This window comes from Tympanuchus pallidicinctus, unplaced genomic scaffold (assembly GCF_026119805.1).
Source record: "Tympanuchus pallidicinctus isolate F22 unplaced genomic scaffold, pur_lepc_1.0 scaffold40, whole genome shotgun sequence".
In the NCBI taxonomy this organism is placed as follows: Eukaryota; Metazoa; Chordata; class Aves; order Galliformes; family Phasianidae; genus Tympanuchus; species Tympanuchus pallidicinctus.
This window is the reverse complement of record NW_026294759.1, coordinates 2139328-2165639: the sequence shown is the minus strand read 5'-3', so window position 1 is coordinate 2165639 and position 26312 is coordinate 2139328. Positions and strand designations below refer to the sequence as shown.

General features: G+C 45.3%; 2 protein-coding genes across 4 annotated transcripts; one reads left to right on the top strand and one right to left on the bottom strand.

Moving 5' to 3' along the window:
- Positions 1–2169: 2169 nt before the first annotated feature.
- PEX5 (peroxisomal biogenesis factor 5) lies at positions 2170–13316 on the bottom strand. Of its 3 annotated transcripts, XM_052701672.1 has the most exons (16): positions 13298–13316; positions 12774–12964; positions 12334–12369; positions 12023–12155; positions 11278–11412; positions 10046–10151; positions 8851–8941; positions 8395–8511; positions 7906–7998; positions 7612–7731; positions 6911–7054; positions 4688–4758; positions 4320–4535; positions 4013–4178; positions 3651–3808; positions 2170–3281 (listed from the first exon to the last, which is right to left on the bottom strand). In XM_052701672.1, exons 2-16 carry the CDS (start codon positions 12921–12923, stop codon positions 3080–3082), a joined length of 1938 nt encoding a protein of 645 aa, XP_052557632.1. In that variant the 5' UTR covers positions 12924–12964; positions 13298–13316; the 3' UTR covers positions 2170–3079. The 3 variants fall into 3 exon arrangements, with proteins under 3 accessions (XP_052557632.1, XP_052557631.1, XP_052557633.1); XM_052701671.1 differs by lacking the exon at positions 13298–13316 and having other exon boundaries at positions 12774–13196; XM_052701673.1 differs by lacking the exons at positions 8395–8511; positions 13298–13316 and having other exon boundaries at positions 12774–13196.
- Positions 13317–17823: 4507 nt separating this feature from the next.
- On the top strand, positions 17824–26205 carry LOC128089840 (solute carrier family 25 member 36-A-like). Its single transcript, XM_052701644.1, is given in 8 exon segments — positions 17824–18067; positions 18070–18145; positions 22780–22956; positions 23375–23452; positions 23757–23857; positions 24444–24510; positions 24701–24984; positions 25084–26205. Coding segments are annotated over 8 exon segments (1227 nt in total). The 3' UTR covers positions 25284–26205.
- The last annotated feature ends 107 nt before the right edge of the window (positions 26206–26312 follow it).

The window sequence follows — 26312 nt, the reverse complement described above, 5'->3', positions numbered from 1 at the left end:
CAAGAGATTAAGCAAAATGGAGAGGGAAATTGACAACCAAGGAAACAAGGAGATAAGTATTAACGGCACTTGAATGAGAAAAAGAGAAGGCAAAGCAGGGAAAGTGGGAGCGTGAGCAGAGAAGAATGTAGGGCAAGAAAGCAGAACACATGGACTGCAGGTAATAAATAGCATACACAACTTTTTTTTTTTTTTTCCCCCCCCACAAGCAGAGGAGAGTCCAGCAAAGATAGAAATCACTAAAAAGCAAAAGGTGCATCTCTGACCAGGAGGAGAGCGTGTGACTGGAAAGCACAAGCAGCATCTTTCACTCTTCTAGTCAGCACAAGCAGTAAATTGTTTTGCAGGCATTACAGCAGTTTTACCACAGTGTATGCAAGTTTCAGGGCCACAGTGCTAAATGAGAGAGAAAGAGAAGCTAAGGATTTAGAAAACACAGACCAAGTACTGCTCCCTGCACATACTTTCTGCTCCTCATCGTTACTGTATAGATAATATAGAACGAGAAAAACAAGCCTGCAAGCCATAGGTATGAATGAACAGATTCTTGGTGGCACAGGAAGAATAAGTGCTCCTGGTCTTGACTACAGTAGCAGCCAGATTCCTCAAAGAAGTGATAAACGTAGAAAAATAAAGTGTTACAGTGACCTTAAACTTGGAAAAAACAAAGTGAGCTTTTCATAGAATCACAGAATGGCCTGTGTTGAAAAGGACCACAATGGTCATCTGGTTTCAACCCCCCTGCTGTGTGCAGGGTCACCAACCAGCAGACCAGGCTGCCCAGAGCCACATCCAGCCTGGTCTTGAATGCCTCCAGGGATGGGGCATCCACAACCTCCATGGGCAACCTGTTCCAGTGTGTCACCACCTTCTGCGTGAAAAACTTCCTCCTAATATCTAACCTAAACCTCCCCTGTCTCAATGTGAAACTATTTCCCCTTGTCCTATCACTATCCACCCTTGTAAACAGCCATTCCCCCTCCTGTTCATATTGGAGTTTATATTCAAGTACTGGAAGGCCACAATAAGGTCACCCTGGAGCCTTCTATTTTCCAAGCTGAAAAGCCCAGTTCCCTTAACCTTCCTTCACAGCAGAGGTGCTCCAGCCCTCTCTGATCATCTCAGCTGCCGTCCTCTGGACCTGCTCCAAGAGCTCCAAGCCTGGACACAGTACTGCAGATGGGGCCTCACAAGAGCCAAGTAGAGGGAGACAATCACCTCCCTCTGCCTGCTTGCCACCCCTTTTTTAAATGCAGCCCAGAACACAGCTGGCCTTCCAGGCTGCAATTGCACACTGCTGGCTCATGTCCAGCTTCTCATCCACCAGGACCCCCAAGTCCTTCTCCACCGGGCTGCTCTCAACGAGTTCTTTGCCCAGTTTGTATAAAAACCTGGGATTGCCCCGACCCAACTTCAGCACCCTGCACTTGGCCTTACTGATCCTCATTAGGTTTTCATAGGCCAGGCCCACTTTTCCAGCCTGTCCAGGTCTAGGTCTGGATGGCTTCCCTGCCCTCCAGTGTATGGATTTCACCGCTCAGCTTGATGTCATCCACAAACTTGCTGAGGGTGCACTTTATGCCATCATCTATGTCACTGATGAAGATGCCGAAGAGCACTGGTCCCAAGACCGATCCCTGAGGGACACCACTTGTGACCAGCCTTCACCCTGATGCAGAACCATTGATCACAACCTGTGGCTGTAATCAGCCAACCAATTTTTAATCCACCTAAGTACATCCTTCAAATCCACACCTCTCCAATTTAGAGAGAAGGATGTGGGGAGGGACCATGTCAAAGGCTTTGTAGAAGTCCAGACAGATGACATCCATTGCCCTTCCTCTGTCCACCGAAGCCGTCACTCCATCATAGAAGATTGATTCAGATTGATAGAATCTGACCACCAGATTGGTCAGGCAAGATCTGCCCTTGATGAAGCCACAGTGAAGCTCTTCTGCAGGCTCACAGAAGATTCATTATTGTTGAAGCCTGAGGCTACAGCAAAATGAGGTCCTTAACGCTTCATTTGCATGAGCTATCAATAAAACAAAGTCTGGGTGGAAAAGGGAGACAACGATGCAGATTTATGTTTCTCATTCCAGTGGGCCTGTACCTGCAGAGTACTACACTACCCACCGCATGCAGCTTCAACAGATTCACACAAAGATGTAATTTTGGCAATTTTAATTCTCTCCCCTATTATACAAAATATTTTACAATTAAAAAAACATTTTCCCCAGCAGAATCATATACAGATATTTATAATGAACAAGATTTAGTTACAGTCAAGATGGGGGGACTTCTGCACAAAGTAAAAACAATGACAGATGATCAAGTGAAAATTAAGACTTGACCTTTCCCTACCATATTCTGGGAGGGGAGGTTATAGTTAGGCTTTTATTCCTATCACATTGTCTCAAATCTGAACTCTGGGACCTCCTTTTATCCCTACGGTCCACTCACACCTGTAGCACAAGTACACTACTCTGCTCTCAGAGGTTCCCAAATGAGAAATCATCATCTGACTGTACCATAAATTTAGTATTACCCAAGGAAAATGGACTGCTGCCCTCAGCTTTCCCTAGTAACCCACATACATACACATACAAGCACATACATGGGGGAAGCATACTCAAATCCAGATTTTTTTGTTTTCCACTGCTTCACTTAACATCAATCTTGTCCCACCAAAGCAGCCTGCCTTTGAAACATGTCCAGCAGGTACCCTCTCCAGAATGGCTACTATGAGGTCTCAAAGCCACACTGGGCACCACTGCACATGCCATCTGGGAAAGCTTCTCATTTCCCCACTTTGACCATCTGCTTGGCAGCAGAGTGTCAGTCAGCCATAGATGTGATAATGTAAACCACTCAGAGATCCTCAGGTCACAAACAACAGGTAGGGGAAGTTGCACACTTCAGCAGGAAATTAAAAAAAAAAAAAAAAAAAGAAATAGTTGCAAGTGATCTGCCCTAATAGAGCAAAGGTGTGCGTGTACCCAAGTGAACATTTTCTCCCTAGAGAAGGTCACAGCTGGGCTGGGCCAAACCTGCACTCGCAGGGAAGCTGATCCCAGAGTCACTGCTGGAGGCCAAATGCCCGAAGCAGCGTGGGAAGGTCATGGGCATCAGCTGCTCCATACAGGTCACTCTGCCCCAGCATGGAGAGGGCCATGCGGAGGGTGCTCCAGATGTTGTCAGACATAGCGCCTTGCTGCCCCCGTGGACCTCGGCTCTTCTGCTGCATGTGCAAAGCCTCTAAGAAGTGCTCCACAGCCTCACTGTCAACATGAGAACATACACATGCTTACTGGAGATGTTACATCTCATATTCCCTCCCCATTTGATTCTGAACTGCTATTTCTTCCCCTTTACAATAGTTTCCCCCCTCTTTAGCACATCCTTCCCCGCTCCAAAACCACTAGTGATCCTGCTTTCCCCCTGATCAGGAATTCAAGTCCAGATGGCCTCCACTGCAAGTGCATCTGCCTGGCATCTTATCAGGACAGATTCTACTCATTCACTGTCTGCCTATTGCTACCAGAAGGCTGCAGGCAGCACAGCACTGTCCTAGTAACCTATCACAGTCTCTCTCCCACGCAGATATGCAACCTCATAGGTCACAGCAGATTTACACATCCTCTGCTCACCGGTGGGCACCCAAGTTGATGCAGCTGATGCCCAAGTTGTATCGAGACCGGATATATCCTGGCTGGAGCTCCAGTGCCCGCCGATATGCGGCCACAGCTTCCTCACTGCGATTCCCATTGGCCAGCGTGGCACCAAGCTTGTTCCATAGGAGATGATCCTGGAAAAGGGGACAGAGAGAAAAGACTAAATCAAACTGGCTCTTTTTTTTTTTTTTTTTTTTTTTTTTTAAGTTCCAAGCCATCCCTTCCTAACCAATGTGTCTGCCTTGCTCCTCTGCTTCAGATGTACCTCACAGTACACACAGCACCTCCACCCCCAAAACTCTAGGTACCTCCAGCACCCCCACTCTGCCCTTTCTTACATTGGGGCGCACACTAAGTGCGGCACTGAAGCAATCCACAGCCTTCTCGTATTCGCCACTAAGGTTGAAAAGGACACCCAGGCCACACTGAACATCAGGATCAACAGTTGAGGGGTTGCTGCGCACAGCTGCTAAGAACAGCTCTTTGACTTCCACAAAAAGTGAGCTGGAAAAGCATGGAACAAGGACATTTGTATACTGTAGAACAAGCTGACCTTGGGTTGCCCAATCTAACACCTGCCCGACCCAGCCCCAATTCTCCAAGACACTTCTCATCTGTAGGCTAAGATTTGTATCCCCAACTCACTCAGACAGCAGGGACCCTAGTACACGCTTGGAAGTCCCAAGATTTGTCTCTGAGGCATTCTCCTCTGGTTCCTTCTCCAGTAGGTGGGCATAGGCTTGTTTATGGCGTAGCCAGTCCCGCAGGGTCTCACATGCCTGCTTCTGCAAGGACTCGTTGGTGAAGCTGACCGCTAAAGCCATAAGTGCTGTAAGGTTACCAGGCTGCAGTTCCAAGCACCTGTATGTCACACAAAGAGAAACAACCACCACATTAAATCAAGAAGTCCAGCCATAGGTGGTAACACTAAACAGAACACAAAACACCCTACATGGTCCTCGGGGCATTATGGACAAGATAAAACCCCTGCTCAGATTTTTTGCAACACTCACCGCCTGAGAGCGCTGATTGCCAAGAGTTCCTGTTCATTCTCTGCTTGGGTGGTTCCCAGGTATTGCCAGGCCTGAAGGAAAAAGATGCATAAAGTCAGATTTCCTCAGATCCAGAAAAAATAAACAGGCACAGAGATTGGATCTGAGATTAAACACACGAACACCTTTGCTTCATGTACACTTCCATGTCAGATGCCATTTTGTCAGACTGTCCCTCTGCTGCCATCTGCCACAAGGCAACAAAATGTGACAGAATACTGATGGGAAGATTCAACCTCTTCTGCCATCCTACCAGCATCCGCCTCTGATATCACAGGCCAATGTGATAAAATAGGAGGCACTACTTTCAGAGCAGCCCTTATATTAGCCACACACACCCATATATTTAATCTGGAAAGATATATAGGCTTTCTGGTTCACATGCTATGAAGGACAATAAGAGTGGAGCTTTGGTGAAAAGAAATGAATGTGTACCAAGAAAGCAACCATAAAGCAACTGTTTGCAGCTTTACCCTCTAAAATTGCACAGTGTCTAACTTCAGCTTTTAACTGTGGTCAAAAACACAGGAAGGAGGGAAAAGCAGATCTCAGCTTTTCTAAAAACAAAATTGTATAGCAATAGTGCTAATAATGGGACCTTCAAGGCAGGCAGCTGAATATATTTGTGTATATACAGTCCACTGGCAAGTAAAAATTTTAGAAAATTGCCCACAAAGCAGAAGCACTGTTATTTTATTGGCTCTTCAATCATCATGACACCAGTACATTAAAAACTTCAATTTCCAGGCAGTTGACATATGGAATATTTAAAGTGCTAAATCCACAGTAAATATCCATTCACCTTACATCGATGACCACATCCCTTGCCTGTAAGTAGGCCAGCTAGCTTGCTGGATTTGTCAGCATGAAGTAACTGCTTTATGAACTTAAGTCACATGAAGTGCAGCGTCAACTGTCTCAAAGAAGGAAGTCATTAGGAGAAGCAGATATACTGCAACTGCCAGCCACCACAAGCAACAGGTAGTCTGCATCTACTGCCTCAAATCCCTAATGCCTCACCACAAGACTAGCTGCAACATGAAGCTCACCAGCCAGAACAGCACAGTGTTCTGAGGGCAGAAGAGCTGAGATCCAACAAAGTTGTACTTTGGACCAAGGTGACTATGGAATTTCCTTTGCAGTAAAAAAAAAAAAAAAAAAAAAAAAAAAAGAAAAAGTACAGGTCTACCATTGTACCATCTGAACTTGACTTCCTGTCCTTTCCACAGTTACAGCAGAAGAATTCAGAACTTTCCTCAATACAGCTAGCCAGAAAGGTTCAAGATTTCTACTCCTAAGGTCTCAGCTATTATGCCTAGCCCACAGCTCCAACAGTTTGAGAGACTGTCCAGTTCTCAAGGATTACCTCTTGACCACTTCAAAGCAAGAGTAGATTTTCAGAACATGTGCTTCCTTTCAAATTACTATTCGAGGAGGACTTGAATCAGTCCCAATGAGAATTCAGCCTTCCTGGCTCTTCTGACATAGGCACTTCAGAGACAGACAGCAGCACATGCATGTTTGCACTCCATCTCATCCTTCTGAGAATATTTATGTGCTCTACTTCTGAAGAAAGGCACAAACTATTTCCTAATCCACCCTATAGAAGCTGAAGTTTTATGGAGGAAGCATTCACTGAATTAACTGCTGGAACATGTCTCAGCATAAAAATCATTTTCTGGTATACAACTTCAAATAAAGCCTTTGGAGACACTCATGTTACTCAAAAGAATTGAGAGATGGCATTTCCTCACAGATCCAGGTCCTAACCACAACCTCTAGTGCAGCTAACTGCTAAGAATTTGCTTTTAATACCCATATTAAAGAATGTCATTATCACAAGCACCTCCAGGCTCATAAAGCCAACTAAGTCTTCCACAAAAGCAACTTAAAGAGATAAGAGCTTTTTATCTTGGCTTCATGCATGCATTCTTATGATTTCACACAGCTTTGAGCAGAAGACTTTGTGCATCTGACTTCAGCCCTAAACATTCTTGCCCACCATCCTCCTCAGGATTCACACACACCAGCTACAAATCCAGAGCCACACACAAGTGAAATGTTTTCATATGTCCTGCACAGCTGATTGTGGTGAGCTTTCTACACATACCCTGACATCTCAAAGGTAAAGTATCCAAGAAGGACAACACCAAGCCAAGGCCTGCTACCATTAGTCTCACTCACCTCCATATGATCTGGCTTCTGTTGCACTGCAGCCTCAAACAGCAAGACAGCATTGGGGAGGTCACCTTCCTCCAAGCGCTTTCGCCCTTCTTCAAATGCGTCAGGATGATCTCTCATGGGATTATCTTCTTCAAACTGGTAACCCTAGCAGAAGAAACAAGCAGAGGGCTAATGCCAGGTGATGCTAGGCAGAAAAGCACTTCCTACAGGATATCACAGTCTGGACCAGCTGCATCAGGAATGCTCAAACAGCAGAGCAAGTAGCAACCCCACTCTGTCTACTAGCTTGTAGCAGATTATAGAAAAGCAGCTCTTCTTTCTACCTGCTCTATCCTGAAAGATTCCTCTGAATCTTAGACTATTCAGACATGAGGTAAACTGCAACAGTGATTAAATAGCTGGTGCTTAGCTTACCAGCTCTGGGTGGGAGTGGGCACTTACACTCATTGCAAGCAATCCCAGCATTAACTGGCACTTGGTAGTGAACAAGAACTAGACAGCACTTGCAGATCAGAACAAATGACAAACAGCATTTAACTCCTAGCTAACCTAGAATAAGGGCACATGAAAGAGTAAATAATAGCAAAAGAAGAAACCTTAACAGCATTTGGGGATCTATGGAACTCACCTGCAAAGCAGACAACCTGCCAGCTTCCTCAAGGCAGCTCATCACAGAGCTAGAAAACCCTGTCCTGTATTACCTTGTCATATGAAGAAGAGCTGAGGTCATCATAATCAGAAAGCCAAGGGTGAGCCTCTGCATCTCTCTTGGCCATCTCCTCCCATTCTGCCTGAAGTTTGTCCCAGAAATCCACATCTGACTGAAGGGAGAACAGAAAGTCACTGGCGTACCTCAACTTTTAACTGAGCTCTACAAACACCACAAAGCATGCCCTCTTAAATGTTTCTAGCCCTCCTCAATACATGCAAAGGAGAGTTAACCCTGTCACGGGCTCTCAAATGTTACCCCAGCCCTCCTCCTCCTTCAGCTTTACCTCCACAGCAGTCTTTGCCTGCTCAAATTCCGTATCAAGAGCTGATATGTTCCCAGATCGCGCAAATTGATCCACCCAGGCATCGGATGCCCCCTGGGAGTTTGGAAACAGAAACACACCTTTCTTTTTAGGGTTTGGTAACCTCAGCACACATCCCAATGTCCTGGAGGGTCTGCGATGACCTCTCCTTCCCATCAGCAAGAACTGATGGCCTTGAGAAATGGAGAGGAGTTATTTTGGATACTTCCTTCCTCCCTCCCAGGTACTACAGAAGATGAGAACACTGACAGTGCCCAGATATCTTCCCAGCATCTGGCTAGACTTTGCTCTGACGAGCCCAACAGTCCCTCCCTTACCTCCCACATCTAGTCATTAGTAAGTAAAGCACTGCTGAAATTCAGACTTGCCATTCATTATCCCTCGCTCACAGACTGTGCACTGTCACAAAGACCTTTCCTCCTTCAGTGCACACAGGGCTGAGGCTCCTACCTGCTGCTGCATAAACTCAGCTGCCCATTGCTCTGCCTGATCTTGGTCTCTGTGGGTCACCTGATTAGCTTCGATCGATACCCTGCCATCTCCAATCTGGCGGACAAACTTTAGGAACTGTGGCAAAGAAATGAAACAAGGGTGGAGCTGGGCAGACGCTTTGCCAAAAACATTTCTATCTATGCCCCCCTTCTTTCTTTACAGATAGGAATTCTCTCTGCAAAGTGAGCACAGAAGGCTAGAGAAGTGGGCAGGAAAGCTCTTCACCACAGTGTAGTTACAGAAAGATAAAATATTTTGTGGGAACTGAAGGGCTGAACTTCTAGGAAACAGAGAAGAAGTGGAAGCACTGGATAGCAGGCCTTTTTTCCTTTATTGCCTTCCCCCTTCTTCTCCGTTCATCAAACTCTTCAGACACATTAGATACCTGTCAGCCCCAGTCACAGCATTCCTCACCTCAGAACTGTTGAGTTTTGGATCATCCACTTTAGAAAGAAAATCACTAGCAGTTTTCTTCAGATCATCTTCAGATTGATATTCTTCATACCTTTTTAAAATAATCAGTTAAAGGGAAAGAAACGGTTTGAAACTAGGCAACAGCAGCCTCTTTCATTAGCAGTCCACTGAATGGGGTAGACAAGTATTGAGGGATACAATCCTTCCTAACAGACTCTGGAGTTCAAAATTAGCCCGTAAAAATTCAAAATTACTACTAGGTTAAGCCTGCAAAAGAGTGGCACAACCATGCTATCAAGTACCACAAGTATTGGCACCATCAAGCATAGCCTCATACAGCAACATTGCAGGAACAAAGAAAGTAGGCTGCTTTTATGGAAGCACAACAATGTTTTGAAAAAGCAGCAACTCTGAAAAAGATGAAGGGCTCCCAGAGAGCACATAATTTCGTACAGCTTAAAGTGGGATAGATTCTAATAATATTCTAGGTGCAACCTGTACTGTCTGTTTTGGCAATGTCACTGGAACAGGAGAACTTAGTAACTTCAATATTTGCAAAAAGATACCCAAAAAAATCAAAAGCAAGGAGAAAGAAGTATCTAAATAGATATAGTCTGTTTTAGAGAAAGATCTAAGTAGCTCAAGTGCTTGCTTACATTTTGCTACCTGAAAGACTTGACCACAGTCCACAAGTACCTACACAGAGAAGAATTTCAGTAATAGACTGATCTTTACCACACAGAAATATTTGAAAATGTTATCTGAATGGCCAAATCTAGAAATATGCAAAGGAAAAGCTTGATGCAGTTTGTCAAATAAGAAGAATGAAGTGATGAAAGTCTACAACTATTGGATCTAGCACCTGAGATTTCTAAAACTGAAAATGCATCTATTGAGGAGCAGAAAACAAATTCTGCTTGAGCAGGAGTTACTGCAGCAACTACTGAAATCACGTTAAGGAGCTTTTCACTACCTATGCAATTATATTAGACTACAAGATCACAGCATTTCCAGAAACTAGAATCTAGGAAAATGGTGATCTCTTAAACATCATTTTCTCCCTTCTCTAAAACTAAGGAGAACACTGTCTAGGTAAGTGATTCAGAAGCATTCAAGATGTATCTCTGCCATCTGCCTAACCTTCATCCATGCAGAAGCCTAGCAGCAATAACTGGTCTTGAGACTAGAGACTTACCATTTATCTGCTACTGACTGGTCTTCTGATTCCCCCAGCCACAGTTTCTCCTCTGACTGCTCAAGGTATTCTTCTGCCCACTTGGCAGGAGACACAGACAGTGGATCTGCATAGGACATTAGGACAGGGAAAGAAGAATGAGATAAGCAGAACATCACTAAGCTTAACTTCAGATTCCACTTTCATCATTTTACATACTCTTATACTCTTATCTAACACATGCAGTAAAGACCTCTTCAAAGAAAGATCGTCAATACCTCTTCTGTGTCCTGAACAAAAAGTAATAATCAAGCCTTAGATACAGACAAAGCATTAATACAAACGCCTCTATGGTGGCAACATCTTTACTTTCTACTTCCACTTCATTATTTAAACAGTGCTCCATGAGAGATACCATGTAGGTCAAGGAAATCAACAATGCACTACAAGCCTCTGTCAAAATCACCATTTGGAAGAACACAACTGTCACAACTGTCTCATAGACTTGGGAGGTGTTGACTTTTACTGCCAGGAGCATCAAGACTGCTGATCAATGAATGGAACTATCTGACTTTCTACAGTGGCCACCCCCAGGGAACAGAAAAGAATCTAGTTAATCTTACACATAATTTCCAGGTTAAGTCCTAGATGGTCAAAAGACCATACTCAACACACAGCTCTATACACAAAGGAAGATGGCTTTTCAGATAAACTACCACCTTGTTTAGAACAGAAAGCTTACACTTAGGTCCAAAAATACTCATTTTCCATTTTTTCCAACTTGTGAGAATGCACTTTTCTCCTCAAAAATTTCTCCTCTCCCTCTTCATAAAATCCATTTTAAAATGGATTTTTTTTTTAAAAAAAAAAGCACTCCAAACTGCATTTACCTTAATACCAAAGGAAAACATGGTGAGAACTGGAGTATACATAAGGAAGAAGCAGCATCAGAGCATCTCCAGAAATTACATTAGTTGAACCATAACTTTAATAAAAGCAGCTTGAATAGCTTGCTTCTCCCAAGTTCTCCAAGTAACCCAATCTGAAAATAAAAAGATCTTGTGCCCAAATAAAGGCTTCCACACCAAATAGCGAGCAATTTAGCTAATCCACTCCAAAGCAGTCTTTTTTTTCCCTCCTCCTTTTTAAAGCTGCTCCAAAAGCATGATTCCAGTTTTGAACTCACTAACTACACTGCATGCAAGAATGTGACTGGGCAACATCACAATGATAATCCAAAAAGGACCCTTCACCTGTCACTTCAGCAATGAATTCCTGTGACCAGTCAGCCTCATTGTAATCTGAAGCGACATCACCAGCGGTGTCTGCTGCAGCCAAGAACTCCTGGGTCCAGTTTTCAGACAGTGCAAGGGCTGCCACACCGGGAGCTAGAAGAAAAACACAAGTGAATGCGAGAGGACTCAAAGGCACCTTCAGGTAGCCATCATCATCTCTGATCAGGTCCTTCCTCTTTATTAGAATAAAATCACCAGAAGATTCTACTTAGAAGGAATCTCTGAAGGTTGCAAGTCTTAGAAAAAAAAAATAAAGACACTGCAGTTAGATCTGATATTTCAGAGTACTGACCAAGCAGCTTCCGAACTTCTTGAAGTCTGGAGACTCCCCAGAATCCCTAAGCATCTGCTGCAGTGCTGAACTGTCCACCAAGGGAATACAATTCCTTACTTCTCTACTTCTCATTCTCTTGCTGTTTATCAGCGCAAAGATCCCAGCTACTGCTGCTGAAGACAATTAGATCCACTCCTATTCCCCTGACACTCCTCCAGACTGAAGAAACTTACTTCACCTTTTCCTCTTATACCACGTATTCTACCTCCTGATCTCCAGTGGACTCATTAGAATATATCAGTGGACTGGGAAGTCCAAAGTTGGAAACAGTGCTCCACATAACCTCACAACAGAGGGAGCCACCCTGCTAAGAGTTTAACCACAACACTGAGATCTTTTCCATCATCCATCTATTCCAGCTCCCCTCACCTCGCTGAGGCGCCTGTCGGAAGCTTGACTGTTCGATCTCCTGCATCTCAGCCAACAGGTCATCCATCTTAAAGGTCTGGGGTGCATGGGACAGTAATGGGGCATTCTGCCCTTGTAGGAATTCTCCAACCAGCTACCAAAGACAGTGAGAGATTAACATTCATCATCTAAAACATGGAAGATAAACACGTAGAGCCACGGAGCAGAAAAAAGAAACAGACTTGGCAGAAAAGTAAAATTAGATAGAGGGAAAAAAGCAAACTAAGCATTGAAGAGAAAGGTAATAAGGAGATGCATCTATTTGTTCTTACCTCATCTTCAGAGGCTACTCCCAGTGGCTTGGATACCTAGAAGTAACAGCGGGCAATCATCTCAACAGCTTGGGCTATCCACACAGCACGTCAACCAGCACACATCCTCCTCTCCCTCCCGTTTAGGCTGACCACACTTCCTCGCACTGGCTGTCAGCACGCGTCCAAGCTATAGGCACAGGAACACCCCGCACCACGTCGCGCAAGCTTCCCACCACCCCCTCCGGGTTAGCCGCTGCATCAGTAAGGCGTGCGCCCCCCCCCCCCACAGCCACGAGCATCCTGCCAGCACCCCCGGACACGGCCGCTACGAGCAGACCACGCCCCGTCAGCCCGCCGACAGACGGGGCGGCCCCACAGCCCCTTTCCCACGCGAAGCAGCGCAGTCCCACACCCGCCCCCGGCCGCCCTCAGCGAGCGAAGCGCCCCTCGACACTCACGGCGGCGGCTCCCGCCGCTCCCGGAGGCCAGCCGAGGGATCCCTGGAGCCCTTCCTGCCGCAGGGCCTTGTCCTGGGTGAAGTGGCCGGCCAGCTTCAGAAGGGGGTTGGAGCCCCCGCACTCCGGCTCCACCAGCTCCCTCATAGCCATGGCGCGAAGCACGGACGGCGCCAGAGCCCTCCGGGCCGCACCTGGGCCCGGGACGACACCGGGCCGACGTCAGGCAGAGCGCCCTCCTACCCCCCGCTCCGGCAGTCCGCCCCCCGACCCGGAACCCGCCAGGCTGTTCTGGCCGCCGCCTGGGCAGCGGGACGTCTGTCTGGCAACCTTCGCCTTCCCTGCCCCAACCTCGCCAGCCAGCCAGCCAGCCAGCCAACCAGGCCGCAGGCCGCAGCCCGCCCCAACCAGCCCGATGCCGACCCCAGCCCCACAGCGGCGGTAGCGCCGTGAGACCCCACACTCCCCAAGGCCGCCAGGGCAGGCCAAGCCGAGTCACGAGACCCCCCCCCTACCCCACGCCGTACTTTGGGCGCCTGGGTCGCGAGGCTCGCGGGCGGGGCCAGCAATTAAAGGCACAGGCACCTCGCCAGCACAGCGCCGTGGCCCTTAAAGGGACCGAGCGCCGGCAGCCGCCCGCGCTGCTTTGCCAGCCGGGCGTTTTGGTGTGTGCAGTCACTGCGCAAATATGTATAATTTTATCATATATGATAAAAGCTCCGTCACGGACATTGTCAGTGTGTTGGGTTTATCCAGAACCGTAGTCCCGCTGTGGTAATGGTGTACTCTTCAGTACTAATCTGAGCTGAATGAGTGATGTGTGTCTTACCAAAACTGGAGCCCGCTCCACAGCAGGTTGGGTAAGCAGCAGCTGTGAAGGCGCACGAAGAACACGAGATTCCTGCAGCGTTTGTCAGTTACCTAATTGACGAGTGTGTCCTATTTCATTATTTGCTTCTGGATTTCTAAAATATTGCAGTAGGCTGTAACAGGTACGGGATTACATGATCTGTGCTGTCTTCTGTGAAACCCGAGTGCTAGAAACACCCAAAATTGAATCCCATTTCCTCCTTTTCAAAAGGAATGTGATCCTCTACAGAATCTTCTCTCAACTTCCATGATACAGTTCATCTCTCCAAAAACAAGTGTCTGGTGCTGGCTCAGGCACTATTCTTGAGCATAAATCTTCTTGAATGCTCTCCTTTCAGCTTTGGATTGTGTATGTCACTCTCTGCTAGGTTCTTGCTAGCAAGCACTATGGTGCAACAGGAGCAAGTCTATGGCGTTATTGCGTGAGGACTGGAAATCCAACACCCACATCAATCTGCCCTTGGTCCTGTGGCCCAGTGGTGGCTGAAATGCCCCGAGGATGCCTCATTTACAGACATCTGCCAGCCTGGCTCCACCAGGAGGAAATTCAGCCTGAGCACCAAACTGCTCTGCAACAACTGAAGCACAGCAAGTGAGAAGTGCTGGAGGAATCGCTTTGAAAGCACGCTTCAGAAACCAACTCAAACTGCTGTGGAACATCTGTCAGGTAGCTGCAATTAGCTGGAAAGACATTTACATAACCACTCTTAAACCCAAAGACGTTGAGCTACACATGCTGGTGTGCAGGAAAATGGTGCCACCGGAAAATGAAAGTCTGGACCTTTCTTTCAAATGATTAAGTGTGAAAATGGGAAATAGAACATTGTTTTTGTGTTTTGTGTCACTATTATGTTATTCTATAGGGGGTAATATATCTTCGTTGTAAGGGGTGGAATTTTTTAAGAAATCTTTAGGATGTATATCAAAACCTTGGAGAAAGGGGCAATGGGAGAAGAGACAGGGGACCCACTAGAAGTCCCTGTTTGTCAGAGTATCATTGTGCCAGTTGCAAAGGGTTTGGTCATTAACAAAAAGACTGCTAAGGCTGTGGCTCCAGCTGAAGAAATGTCATGCCCCTTGGTCAACAACAAGGGAGCCAAGAGTGTCATTCCCAACTGACTCTGGTATACAGCATGGCTGGAGGATGAGGACAACCAAACTGAAGCAGCCACCCCAAGCCTTCCAATGATTCTACAATTCTGTGATCCTTTGGAATTGCAGGAAAATGGGCCTGGTCTGTTTTGTTCCAGTTAAAGCAAAACTTGTTTCTAAAAAGTGATGGTTTATAGGCTTATCTGGCCATATGTTTTGATGATAAAATTTCAGTATTCAGTTCTGATTCAAAAGCCAAAGTGATTTGTTTTGTTGACAGTGGTGAATCTACCACAAAAGTTGGCTATAGGTGGCATATATATATAGGTGGCATACATATGCCAGAGGACATCAGGTAGGATTTTCATAGGAGGAAACACATAATTGACTGACAGACAAAGAAGCTCAGAAGATGGCACGGCAAGTCTGCCAGAAGTATCTAAGATCTCCCCCTTACTCTTAGTGGCCTAGCCACTGCTGGATGAAATGTGTTTCCTGCCAGAGGAGCTAGAGGTAATAAAAAACAGTGGGGCAGTATAGAGAATAACTAACTGGTTCACCAGGGACAGCAAACAGTGGTTACCCAAGTCACTGCTCCTAGAAGTTTTGAAACAACTTTATGAGAGAAGCCTTTGGGGCTCCAAAGGATTAGCAGATGCCTTTATGAAAATCTTTGTTACCATAGAGCTATTTGCACTAGCAAAAGCAGCCACCGAGGGATGTTTGATATGTGTTGAAGTAGATCATAAGCAAAGCAAATGGTAAAAATGGAGGCCAACACTGGGCAGGGCAACCCTTCCAGTGGTACCAGGTAGATTTGACTGTGATGTCCAGGGCTGGGCAACTTAAATACCTCCTAGTGATAGTGTGCCAGCTTACAAGGCTGGACGCATTTCATGTAGCCTCAGCAGCGTCCTGCTCTGTCACAAAGATATTCCTGGAACAAATCATTCCTAGGTATGGGATGATAGAGGCAATAGATGAAGATAGAGGAACTGACATCACAAGGAAGGTGTTGCAGGGAATCATGACGCATTGGAGATACCACAGGACTTGCATGCCTCCTGGTGACCCAAAAGTTCAGGGAAGGTGGAAAAAATGAATGGGGAAATAAAGTAAAACTTTCTGAAACTAGCAATAACAACTTAGCTTACCTTAGGCCAGATTGCTACCCCAAATAAGGGCAAAACCTAAGGGAGACAAAGAGTTATTCCCCAGTAAGTTGCTGTTCAGAACACCCTACCCAAGTAGCACCCAACCTGGGAGAAAAAAGGAAATAAGTGATATTTCCTTAAGACAATACATGGGCAAGATACTGTCTCTTGTCTCTTTGGCAGGAGGCCCAGCTGCACAAACCGTACCCTTGGACTTTGTGGTGCACAATATTCAGCCTGGAGACTGGATCCTGGTAAAAGACTGGTAGGAATCATCATTAACTCCTAAGTGGAATGGACCTTTTCAGCTGTTACTCACTATAGAGGCTGCAGTGAAAGCAGTGGAACACAGATGGATTCACCATACCCTCACTAAGCCCACACAAGCTCCAGAAAAGTAGACTATCAAGTTGAAAGAAGACAGAGGATTATGGATAACCTTTAAACAAAGCGCCTGAGTAGTGACCTTATGCAACTAGCCACCAGGGAAGCTTGAGAAGATAGTGGCAAAGGAGCATAAGAACTGGAACCAGCATGTTTTGAGTCTAGATTTTGATTTGTTGCAGATGGGGAGTCAGAGCAATCCTCCCAGGAGACTACCCTCTGGGGAAAATGTGGGTATGGTTCGTTTGGGAGGCTGCTAATACCTTCGCTTTTGGTTTAGCTGGGAGCAATCAGTGCATGATATAACGACCATTCCTCTGTGTCTACAGGACAGCAATCCAAACAAGTGGCTTTACAACTGGATGCAATCTGTGATAGGGATGTAAACCTATTATAAAGGTGGAAGTGATGGTTCTAGGCCTATCTTTAGTGGGAGTCCCAGGACTAACCGTCTGCAACATCCACAACCATCAACAACTTATTGTGGTCGCTTGTGGTTTCACAAAAAAATAAAAATAATAAAAATTAAAAAAAAAAATTGAATCAATTTTACATCCCATCTGTTGCAGCCTTAAATAAGTTACCAGGAGAAATTCAGCATGTAGTCTTACAAAATAGAGCTATTAATGATTATCTATTATTAAGTCACAATCATGGGCATCAGGAACTTGAAGGGATTTATTGTTTTAATATTAGTGACTCCTTCCAGTTGGCAGAAGGAAAGACTGAAGATTTAAAATGTTTAATGGAAGGTCTCAAACAAGAGGACTGGCAAAGATCAGAACCCTGTTATTGATGGAGGATTGCTTTTTGATGATAGGTATAGGCCTGGTAAGGTCCGTGGTAAGTTTTGTACTCTCCTCCCTTTGAGAGATTACTTGGGGGCAGAAGGCAACGGTCTAAAGGCATGCAACTGCACCTGGAACTGCACAAGAAGAAATAATAAAAGGCTATGTTAGAAAATAATTATTTGCAAGAATAATTAGATGATAAAAAAGGGAAAATTGACATCAGTGAAGAAAGGATATTAAGTCCTTGCAAGAACTTAATATGATGAACGAAGGATGAGAACTGGTTAAATAAAATTTGTCTTGCAGATACATAGCAGGAGATGCTAGCTTAGCAATTGCTTGTAAATCTTGCTTGCTTTACAGGACAAAGAGGGATGGACAGGCTACAACAGGCTACAAACAGAACTTGGACAAAGCAACAAACTCTGAATCCAGCTTACTAATATGTATTAGCAAAGAAAAGGGGTACCTACTGGGGGGTTGAACATGTTGTAAGTGAACTGAGAAGAATGTGAACCCCGAGTACTTTAAACGAGTACTGGATGAGCAGATGCCTTTATGAAAACAGGGAACAAACAACGGGAACAGGGCATAGGGATAAAGAGAGATTGTGACCTCTGATGGGTTGAGATCCTACTGGAAACCCCCCAGCAGACATTCCTTTTATTCGAATAAAGAAAGGTAAAAAACCTCCTTTTTGGGATCACTGAGCAAGCCTATTTGAGCAGAATTTTTCCCAACAGCGCTGAGGATGCAACAAGCATGAGGACACCAGGATTCAACGCACAGGAACAAGCATCGTCAGCAGGCGGCTCGCAGCTCACGGACGTAGTTTGGCACGGGGATCCGAAGCGGGCCCAACCCCACCAAACCGCCCCCCAGGCGGCCTTCTGGGCTGCCGGCACCCAGCCCGGCCCGCCCGCCTCCGTCCGAGGAGCCAATGCGAGCGGAGGGCGGGCGGGCCAGGCCTCGCCCTCGGGGAGCCGGCGGCGGATCCCGGCCGTGCCGCAGAGCAGCGGAGCCTGCCGATGGAGCGCCGTGCCATGGCGCAGCACAGCACCCTGCTCCACCTGTTCGCCGGAGGGTGAGTGAGCCCGCGCGGCGCGGATCTGAGCGGCACGCGCGGCAGGAGCCCGGAACCGCGCCTTTTTCCCAATGTCCCGCGGCCCTCGCTCCTCCCCCCGCCGGCTGCCGTCCCGGGAGGCCGCGGGGTAAAAGTATGGTTCTGCAGCTAGGGTAGGACGGGAGCTTTTGAGTCGCGGAACGGTATTGTGCTTAGAGTTCGAGATGCCCGAAGCCGTTGCAGCCCTGCTGTGTGACTGCCCAGTTCCCTTGTCTAGACGAAGATCTTGCCCTTTTCCAATTCCACTAGCCTCTTGCAGTCTGTATCGCAGCGAGGTCTTCAGTGTAGGGTGTGGTAAGGCGTCTCATTTCCTTGCTCTCAGTTAGGAAAGCTTTCTCCAGGTTATACAACTGTGCCATGTCAATCTGCTTCTGTACTCTTGCCTTGTCTGTTCCCAGTGCTACTTTCTATGCACTGTTCTCTTTCATTAACTTTTCCTTGAATTGGGCAATCACTGCATCTCAAAGGCTGAGCATTTCTTTATGTATTTCTTCATACTTCTTAGCTTTCTTCTTAACCTCTTCTTCAGTCTCATTTTCCACTTGGGTTCTTGAAAAAGCAAGACGGTTCAGTTAGTGGCAGTGCACTCGTGTCCCTGCAGTCATCCTTCAATTACAATTAGTTAAAACCCAAGGAGTAAGAGGTTTGAGTTATTACTACGGTGTACAGTAACTGATATTGTTTCACCTAATTAAATAGATCTCTTTGATGAAGGAACAGTTGTTTATTATATTTTCTAGTCTAAGAACAGGGGACCATCATAGGACACGGAGGGGATTGTTCTTCAGAAGTAGTGTAAGAACATAGCTTTTAGTACAACATACAGTTAAAGAGGGGGACTCCTGACCTCAGGATTTGAAAGGATAAACGCCTTTTATGTGCCCAAAGTGCATTTAGACCAATGAAGAAAAGGAGAATGTCTTGAAAAGCTATCATCATAAGATCATGGAATGGTTTGGGTTAGAAGGGACCTGTAAGATCATCTAGTTCCAACCCCCCTGTTGTAGGCAGGGACACCTCCTTCTAGACCAGGTCGCTCAGAGCCCCATCCAGCCTGGCCTTGTGTGCTCTCCAAGGAGGAGGCATCCACAACCTCTCTGGGCAACATGTTTCAATGTCTTACCACCCTAAAGAAAATTTCTTCCTAATATCTAGTCTAAATCTACCCTCTGCCAGTTTAAAGCCATTATTGAATGTGATGCAACACATCTGGCTGAGGAAATCTGTGAGTTGGAAATTGCTAAAAGCTGAGTGTGTTCTTCAGGAGTGTTTCTTCTCTTCTATAGGTAACAGTTATTATGGACAGAATCTTGGTATAGACGGAGTTTTGTCTGACTGAGATGTTTTTTTGAAAGGTCTTCAAATTATCACAATTTTCAGCTAGCCAAAATAAGGTTTGAAATGTGAATTGCCACTAAGCCCTGTCAAAACTGTGCATCTTACAACCTTTTCACATCATTAGTGAAAAAAAAAGTTAGTAGTGTTTTTTAAATTTCTGTTTACTTGTATTTTTATTTTCTGCCCCCTCAAGCTTTGCAGTCGACTTTGCAAACTTTGAAATGAGAGAAACAGATGTGGAAAAGTACTCTTTTCTGAGACTGTGTTATTGCCTTCCTTTAGCCCTTTCTGGCGCTGCTGGAAGTACGTGTTGCACTGGCTATCCACTACTGCTCTCCCTCATGTTTTGCAGTAATTAACTCAGTTACATTTTCAAGAGTAATGGCTTTAGGGTGTTGTCTGTATTAAAACAATCTGCTTAAGTGCAACGCAACAACGCTTGGTGATTGCTCAGTTCCATGGTTTGGGGTTTGTTTGTTTCTTTGTTTATTTTTTTAATTACTTGCCAGTCTCTGCACCTTAGCTCATTATTTGCTACTGTGACAGCTTTTGTCACCCATGAATTTTATCAGATGTTAAATGTTACCTCCTGTTTGCTGGTGGAAAAAAAAGAATTTTAGGTCTGGTCTGTAAGCGATTAAAGTCTTGCAGGATCACCACTGTTTGATTCTTTTCTAATAACTGGGTTAGGAATGGGGGAGAAGAGTGGCGATGATTTTTTTATTTTTTATTTTTCCTTTGCAATATTTTGTGCTATAATTTTAACATGTTTAGCATCTATATTATAGAGAAAGTTCTAGGTCTGTAAGAATGGTTTTGTGAAGTGCTAAGTTAGTGTTTTACAAAATCTGATTTATGTTACATCTTTGTAGTTGCTTTTGTGAGTTCAGCTTTTGTTTGATAACTTCCGTGAAGGCAAAACCAATGTAGCCCCTCTACCAATACTGTTTAGAATGAAGTGTCTTTTAAGTCTGGATGGTATGATGCTGTACATGTTTGCTGGTATGGATCTCAGGTTATATAACCGTATGACTTCACCAGCATAAATTATCACAAATATAATTTTATTTTGAAACCTGGTAGACACTGGAACTCTTGTAGGCTGGTATGGATCTCCTGTCCTCTTACACGTATTAAGCATTTAGAACTGTAGGCATTAAGTCTCCTCAGCCAGCTCTTAATACCCTTGATTATGGCTTTGTTCCTCCTAGAGTTCATTTATCTTCGCCTTCTTTAGTATTGGGCCGATCAACGGTTCACCTCTTTGTGATGAAAATGCTTCACTTTCCATTTCTTCTGTAAGAACAGAATCTTCATGTGCATGATGAGATGTAGTTAAGATTTCTTCTAGTTCTGAGCAACTGGTTCAGCTGATTTCCTTATATGTTTAGTAGAGTTTTTGACTCCTTGGAAAATTCTCAAATCTTGCTATTTAGCCATACTGGCTTAGAAAGCCCCTTTTATCTTGAAAACCTACTGCTGATTAAATAACCACTGTGCAAAGAAATATCTATTTCTTTTGCTTTTTTTTTTTAAAATTATTATTATTTTCAATTGTTCTCTGTTGGCTATATACATAGCTTGAGGAACTTGAACTCAGGAAACTTTTCTCTATACTTGGGGCATGGGTTCAAACTCATGTCTTGACCATGCTCTGGTAAGGGGCTCTTGAAGAAAAATTATTATACATTATATAAAGTTGTGCCTCCTTATGTGTTGTTAGATATCTGTAGGGTACCAGCTGCTTCTCTAAATGTAGTCCTTCCACAGCATCTGTCCAACCCGTAGGTGAGAAGTTGAAGCGGCTCTGCTTGTAGAATTTATTCAGACATTTTTGATCTGTCACCATTGTGCTCCATCCTTCATTGAGGAATACATTTCCAGAGGACTTGACCCAGGACACTTACTGCTTTGGGTTGTCTTCTGAGCCTGAGCTAAGTGCTTTTGGTTACATTCCACCTGATACCAGACTCCTACCACTTGCAGCTGCTGAAGAGATTTAGTGCTGATCGTCTGCTCTGCAAGTGACACCACTGCTTAGACATGCAAAGATCTTGGCAAAGCAGCACAGGTGTAATGGAGTGATGTAACTCGCTGCTGGCATTGTTAGCTGCATAAAACTTGTCTTTAGACCAATTTAGCAGCTAGATCTTTAACCCTTGGACTTCATTATAGTAGGTATCCAGTTCTTTTTTTTTTTTTTTTTTTTACCCCCTCTATCCTGTCCAAGGAGTAAAGGCTGTAAGAGCAATGTATGTATGCTGTGAACTATAGAGACTGTTCCAGAATAATTCTTAGGAGCTCTAGCAATCCACTGACCTATGTCTTCATGCAGAAGTCCCTTGATATACACGATTCATCTTTGACGCTGTGTAATTCTTTCATTGGCTCTTCTTTCTTTGAAGCAAAATGAGGGTTTATTTTTCTTTCTTTCCACCCTCTGTCTCTTAAGAAACAAAGTGAGTTTGGCTATAGAAGGTAGAAACTTTTGTCCCTTTTTCAAGCCTTTGTCTGGCTGTAGCACTCAAGTCATGCACTCAAGTCAATTCAGCTCAGAACAGCCTTTCAGATGCTGAGCACCATCTAGAAGAGCAAAGCTTTCAGTCAAAGGATCTGAATGGGCAGAAGCTGAGAACTGAACATAACGGTTCTTTGGTTCTGATTTGTCCCTGGGTGGCAGAAAGCGGAGAAGAGGATGCGTGTCTTTTCAGAGTTAGTGATTGATGGTACTTGAGTTTCCAAAACAACTTCTATCTGATTAAGGCCCGAGCCCTCTTTCATTGAGCAAGTTGGGCTGCTGGCAGAAAATATAGATCCTGCTTACAGGCCTTGAAAACGTGGAGCTAAATGAATTTTGGGTTGAAAGACATACGCAGGCAGAGGGGTGGGAGAAGCTGCTGTTGTCTGCACTGGCGGGGGATAGGCAGAGTGCCTGGTGATGTCAGCCAAAGGCATTGCATAGAGGCTGGGCAGCAGAACTGTTTACTCTGGGAAAATCTGACTGCAAAGATCAGCAACTTCGAGCTGAGTCCCTGTGGACTTGGGACTGTTTGTCTCAAATGGTTTCAGAGCGATGCTGCCAGGAGATGTCCCAAGAGAAGCCATTACTACATTAATCAATACCAAAGGGCAGGAGGTCGTGTGTGACGCAGGCTGGGGGACCTAGCCTAGAAGGGAGAGACAGTGGAAAAGCAAGGTTGGAATCATTACCCTATTCCTACATGGAGGTCATCCTTACCTATGGTGTTATGTTCTAGATGTGGTGGCACAGCTGGAGCCATCCTGACCTGTCCCCTGGAAGTGGTGAAGACACGTCTGCAGTCATCTCAGCTGGCACTGCGACCTTTCTGTCTCTCTGAGATACAGCTGCCGGGGATGAGTGTGAGGCTGATGAACCCCACCCCACCAGCCCCTGGAGTGCTCAAGTTGCTCAGGTGAGTAGGGCAGGGTAGAATGTGTGTGTTAGCAACATTGAAGTGAAGGTTTGACCATCACATGGAGAGAGGAAAGCAGCATTTGGGTTGAAGCTTTGGAAACTACAAGTGCAATGATAAGTTTCATCAGAGCACAGATATACCTGCTCCTCATAGCTGATCTGTGCTTTGAATGCTGAGTCTGCAAGGCAGCTTTTGAGACTGTGATAAGCTTCACAGCTAGTAGATTGATCACACTTGGAGTGCTGATGTCAGAAAAAAATAGGAATAAATGATTAAGAAGAGAAAAGGAGAGCAAGGCAGAAAATGGTAACAATGGATATGAGGAGATACAGCAAGATCACTGAAGAAAGAAGAAAGAGCAACAGGAGATCCTCCGACTTCATTCTTCTTCTGATTTGTTTATTTCCTTCTATAGGACCATTCTTGAGAAGGAAGGCATGCGATCCCTGTTCCGAGGTCTGGGCCCAAACCTTGTTGGGGTTGCCCCTTCCCGGTGAGTTCTGATCTCCAAGGATAGCCTACGCTGTGCACTTCTTAAAGAACCTCCATGACAGCTACTGCTTCACATTCTGAAAGTAAACAGAATAGTGCCATTGTGCCACAGGGCCCTTCCCCTTTATGCAAGCATTTTTGGGACTTTTTGGTCACAGCTATAGGATGACTGCTGTGCGCTGAGTATAGGCAGTAGTGATGTCATGTTAGACAAACTTGTGCTGAGAATAAAATTTGGACTGAAGCTCTACAGCAGTGCTTCTTGTAGGTGAGCTGTAACCTCTTCTGTCTTTCTTTCCAACCAGGGCTATATATTTTGCTGCCTATTCTGGTGTGAAGGAGAGGCTCAATACTGTTCTTGTACCAGAGTCCAAGAAAGTACATATGCTATCAGCAGCCTGTGCAGGTGAGCCTTTTCTTTCTCAAATCAGAGCTAGGGAGTCCTGCTTGTGAGTGTGAGCAGGTTTCAACCTGCACTGCTGCTGTCTTCTGAAGCTTTGTTCCCCCACATCTGGAGCAGCAACTAAACAAAGTGTTTTCTCATTCTTCATCCTTCTTAGGCTTGTTTCTTCAGTTCATAGATCTAGTCTTCCCTTTTTCTGCTGCTATCGGGAAAAGAGCTCTATTCATATGCGTGCAGGGAGAAGGCAGCTTGTAGTGTGCACCCGGAATCATGTCTCTTGAGATCTTAAACAAAATATCTCTAACAAATTCTTTAATTCTTACAAGTTTATTGTTTCCTGTCTCCCGTAGCAGGGTTATGTGGAAGGTAGAGTTGCTAGTTATCTTCATAAGGGATAAGGGAAGAAGTGGAAAGTCAGGTAGTCTACTCTCTAATTGTCACATCTCTCATGGGAGCTCAGGGTCACTCTCAAATTGTAAACTACTGCAGCTTTCCAGGCAGAATTCAGGGAGCTGACAGATCAGCAACTTCTTCCAAACTGTCAGTGGTGTCCTGGTGCTTATTGTTCTATTCCTCTTCTGTTCTCCAGGCATTACCTCTGCCTCACTCACCAACCCCATCTGGTTGGTGAAAACCAGGATGCAGCTGGAAGCCAGGTAAGGCAGACAAGACATGCAGAACCACTCCATGCCTCATCAGGACTGGTTTGGGTATGGGGTTGGCCCATCAGAACATAAATCTTCAGGGCACACTGAGAAAGAGTCATCCATCTGTGTTCAGAACTGTATTTTGGTCAGTGGAGCAGTATGCTATTCTAGCCCTCCCTCCTCACTTTTGTCTTTACAGGGTGAAGGGGGAGCTGGGCAGTAATGCCCTCCAGTGTGCTGTGCACGTGTACCGTAACGAGGGCCTTCTTGGATTTTACCGTGGAATCACAGCCTCCTATGCTGGAGTGTCAGAGACCATCATACACTTTGTCATATATGAAGCACTGAAACAGCATCTGAGAAATGGCCATCATTCCCTTTCTACACCATTCACACTTTCAGCAAACAGCTGTGACTTTTTTGGACTAATGGGAGCTGCTGCTGTCTCCAAAACATGTGCCTCGTGCATCGCATATCCACACGGTGAGTGAGTCTGCTCTGCTTCCTTTTGTTCCCCTTGACAGAAGATGCCACACCTGTGAGATCATTCTGATAATAATGCTTCCCTTCTTGTCTCTCCAGAGGTAATTCGAACACGGTTGCGAGAAGAAGGGTCACGGTATCGTTCCTTTATACAGACTCTGCAGCTTATAGTCCGTGAAGAGGGACCCTTGGCTTTATACCGAGGGCTCCTGGCCCACTTGATCCGCCAGATCCCCAACACAGCCATCATGATGGCTACCTATGAACTCATTGTATGTTTGGCACCTCCCACCTTATAAGCACACTGTAGCACTTGGCTGAGGTGGCTGCAGAGATAAGAGTACCATAGTCCAGAGACGTGGTCTTTTTCCTTGGTCCAAGAGGTGGTGCTTTTTGTCACACACTGAGACTGGTCAAGCATAGCATTCTCAGGATGTAAGACTATTTTGTCCAAAGTTTTTTGCTCCAGTACATACAATGTAGCCTTTCTTCTTTCTGGAGACTCCAATACTTCCAGTGCTTCAAAATGTCAGGGCAGTGGTTTGACAATGCCTGCTCTTAGCTCCCTGATGAGACAAGGACATGAAACTTACTGGATAAGAGATGATGAAGAAAGCGTATGCGTACCTGAGCTTCAGCAGCATCATGTCATCTGGACCCAGTAACAACCAAATGTGGGCACAGCTACCCATGGTAGGGTTAAGACATCTTGAAAGAGTTGTAGCAAGCAGAGATCTTATGCCGAGACATTTTCATATCCCTAGGGGGGCTCTTTCACTCTTTATCTGTTCTGCTGTCCTCCTACCCTTGAGGATTCCTCAACCTTGGATGCTAGCAAACATCTTAATGCAGAATTTTCCTGTAGGTCCTTAACACGTTGCAGCCATTGCCCTGAGAAAAGTCAGGCAGTTGGCAGCTTCTTTTCCTCCTGCTGGGTCTGAAGAGCTGGACCAAGTAGCTCAAGGGAAGAAACACAACTTGCTATGATGCACTACCCTAATAACTTATGCTGCTGTCCTCACAGCCATATCTTGCCCATACCTGATCTTTTTGCGTCCCCTCCTTTCCTGAGTAGCAGAAGGAGGAGTACACCAACTTCCCTCTAAAGTGCTGGAGCTGTTCTGCTATAAGCTGAAGTCCCTGATGTGAAATGCACTCTTAAATGCTTGTGAAGAAAGTGGTTTGTGTAAAAGGTGGATGAAGCTGAGTATTTAGCCTGTTTCTGTTGATGTGAGCCTTACTTTTTTTCTATTATCAAGATTTTCCTGCATGTTATTTTTGCCTGTGGTAATGGGCTGGGATGCCTTCTGTTCCTCTGTGGGCTCATA

Coding starts and splice junctions, on each gene's coding strand:
- PEX5 (XM_052701672.1), bottom strand. CDS start 12,923: ATGGCTATGAGGGAGCTGGTGGAGCCGGAGTGCGGGGGCTCCAACCCC. Junction 7,999..8,394: donor CTGAGTTTATGCAGCAGCAG/GTAGGAGCCTCA, acceptor CCAAACTCCCAG/GGGGCATCCGATGCCTGGGT. Junction 4,536..4,687: donor GCAATCAGCGCTCTCAGGCG/GTGAGTGTTGCA, acceptor TGTGACATACAG/GTGCTTGGAACTGCAGCCTG.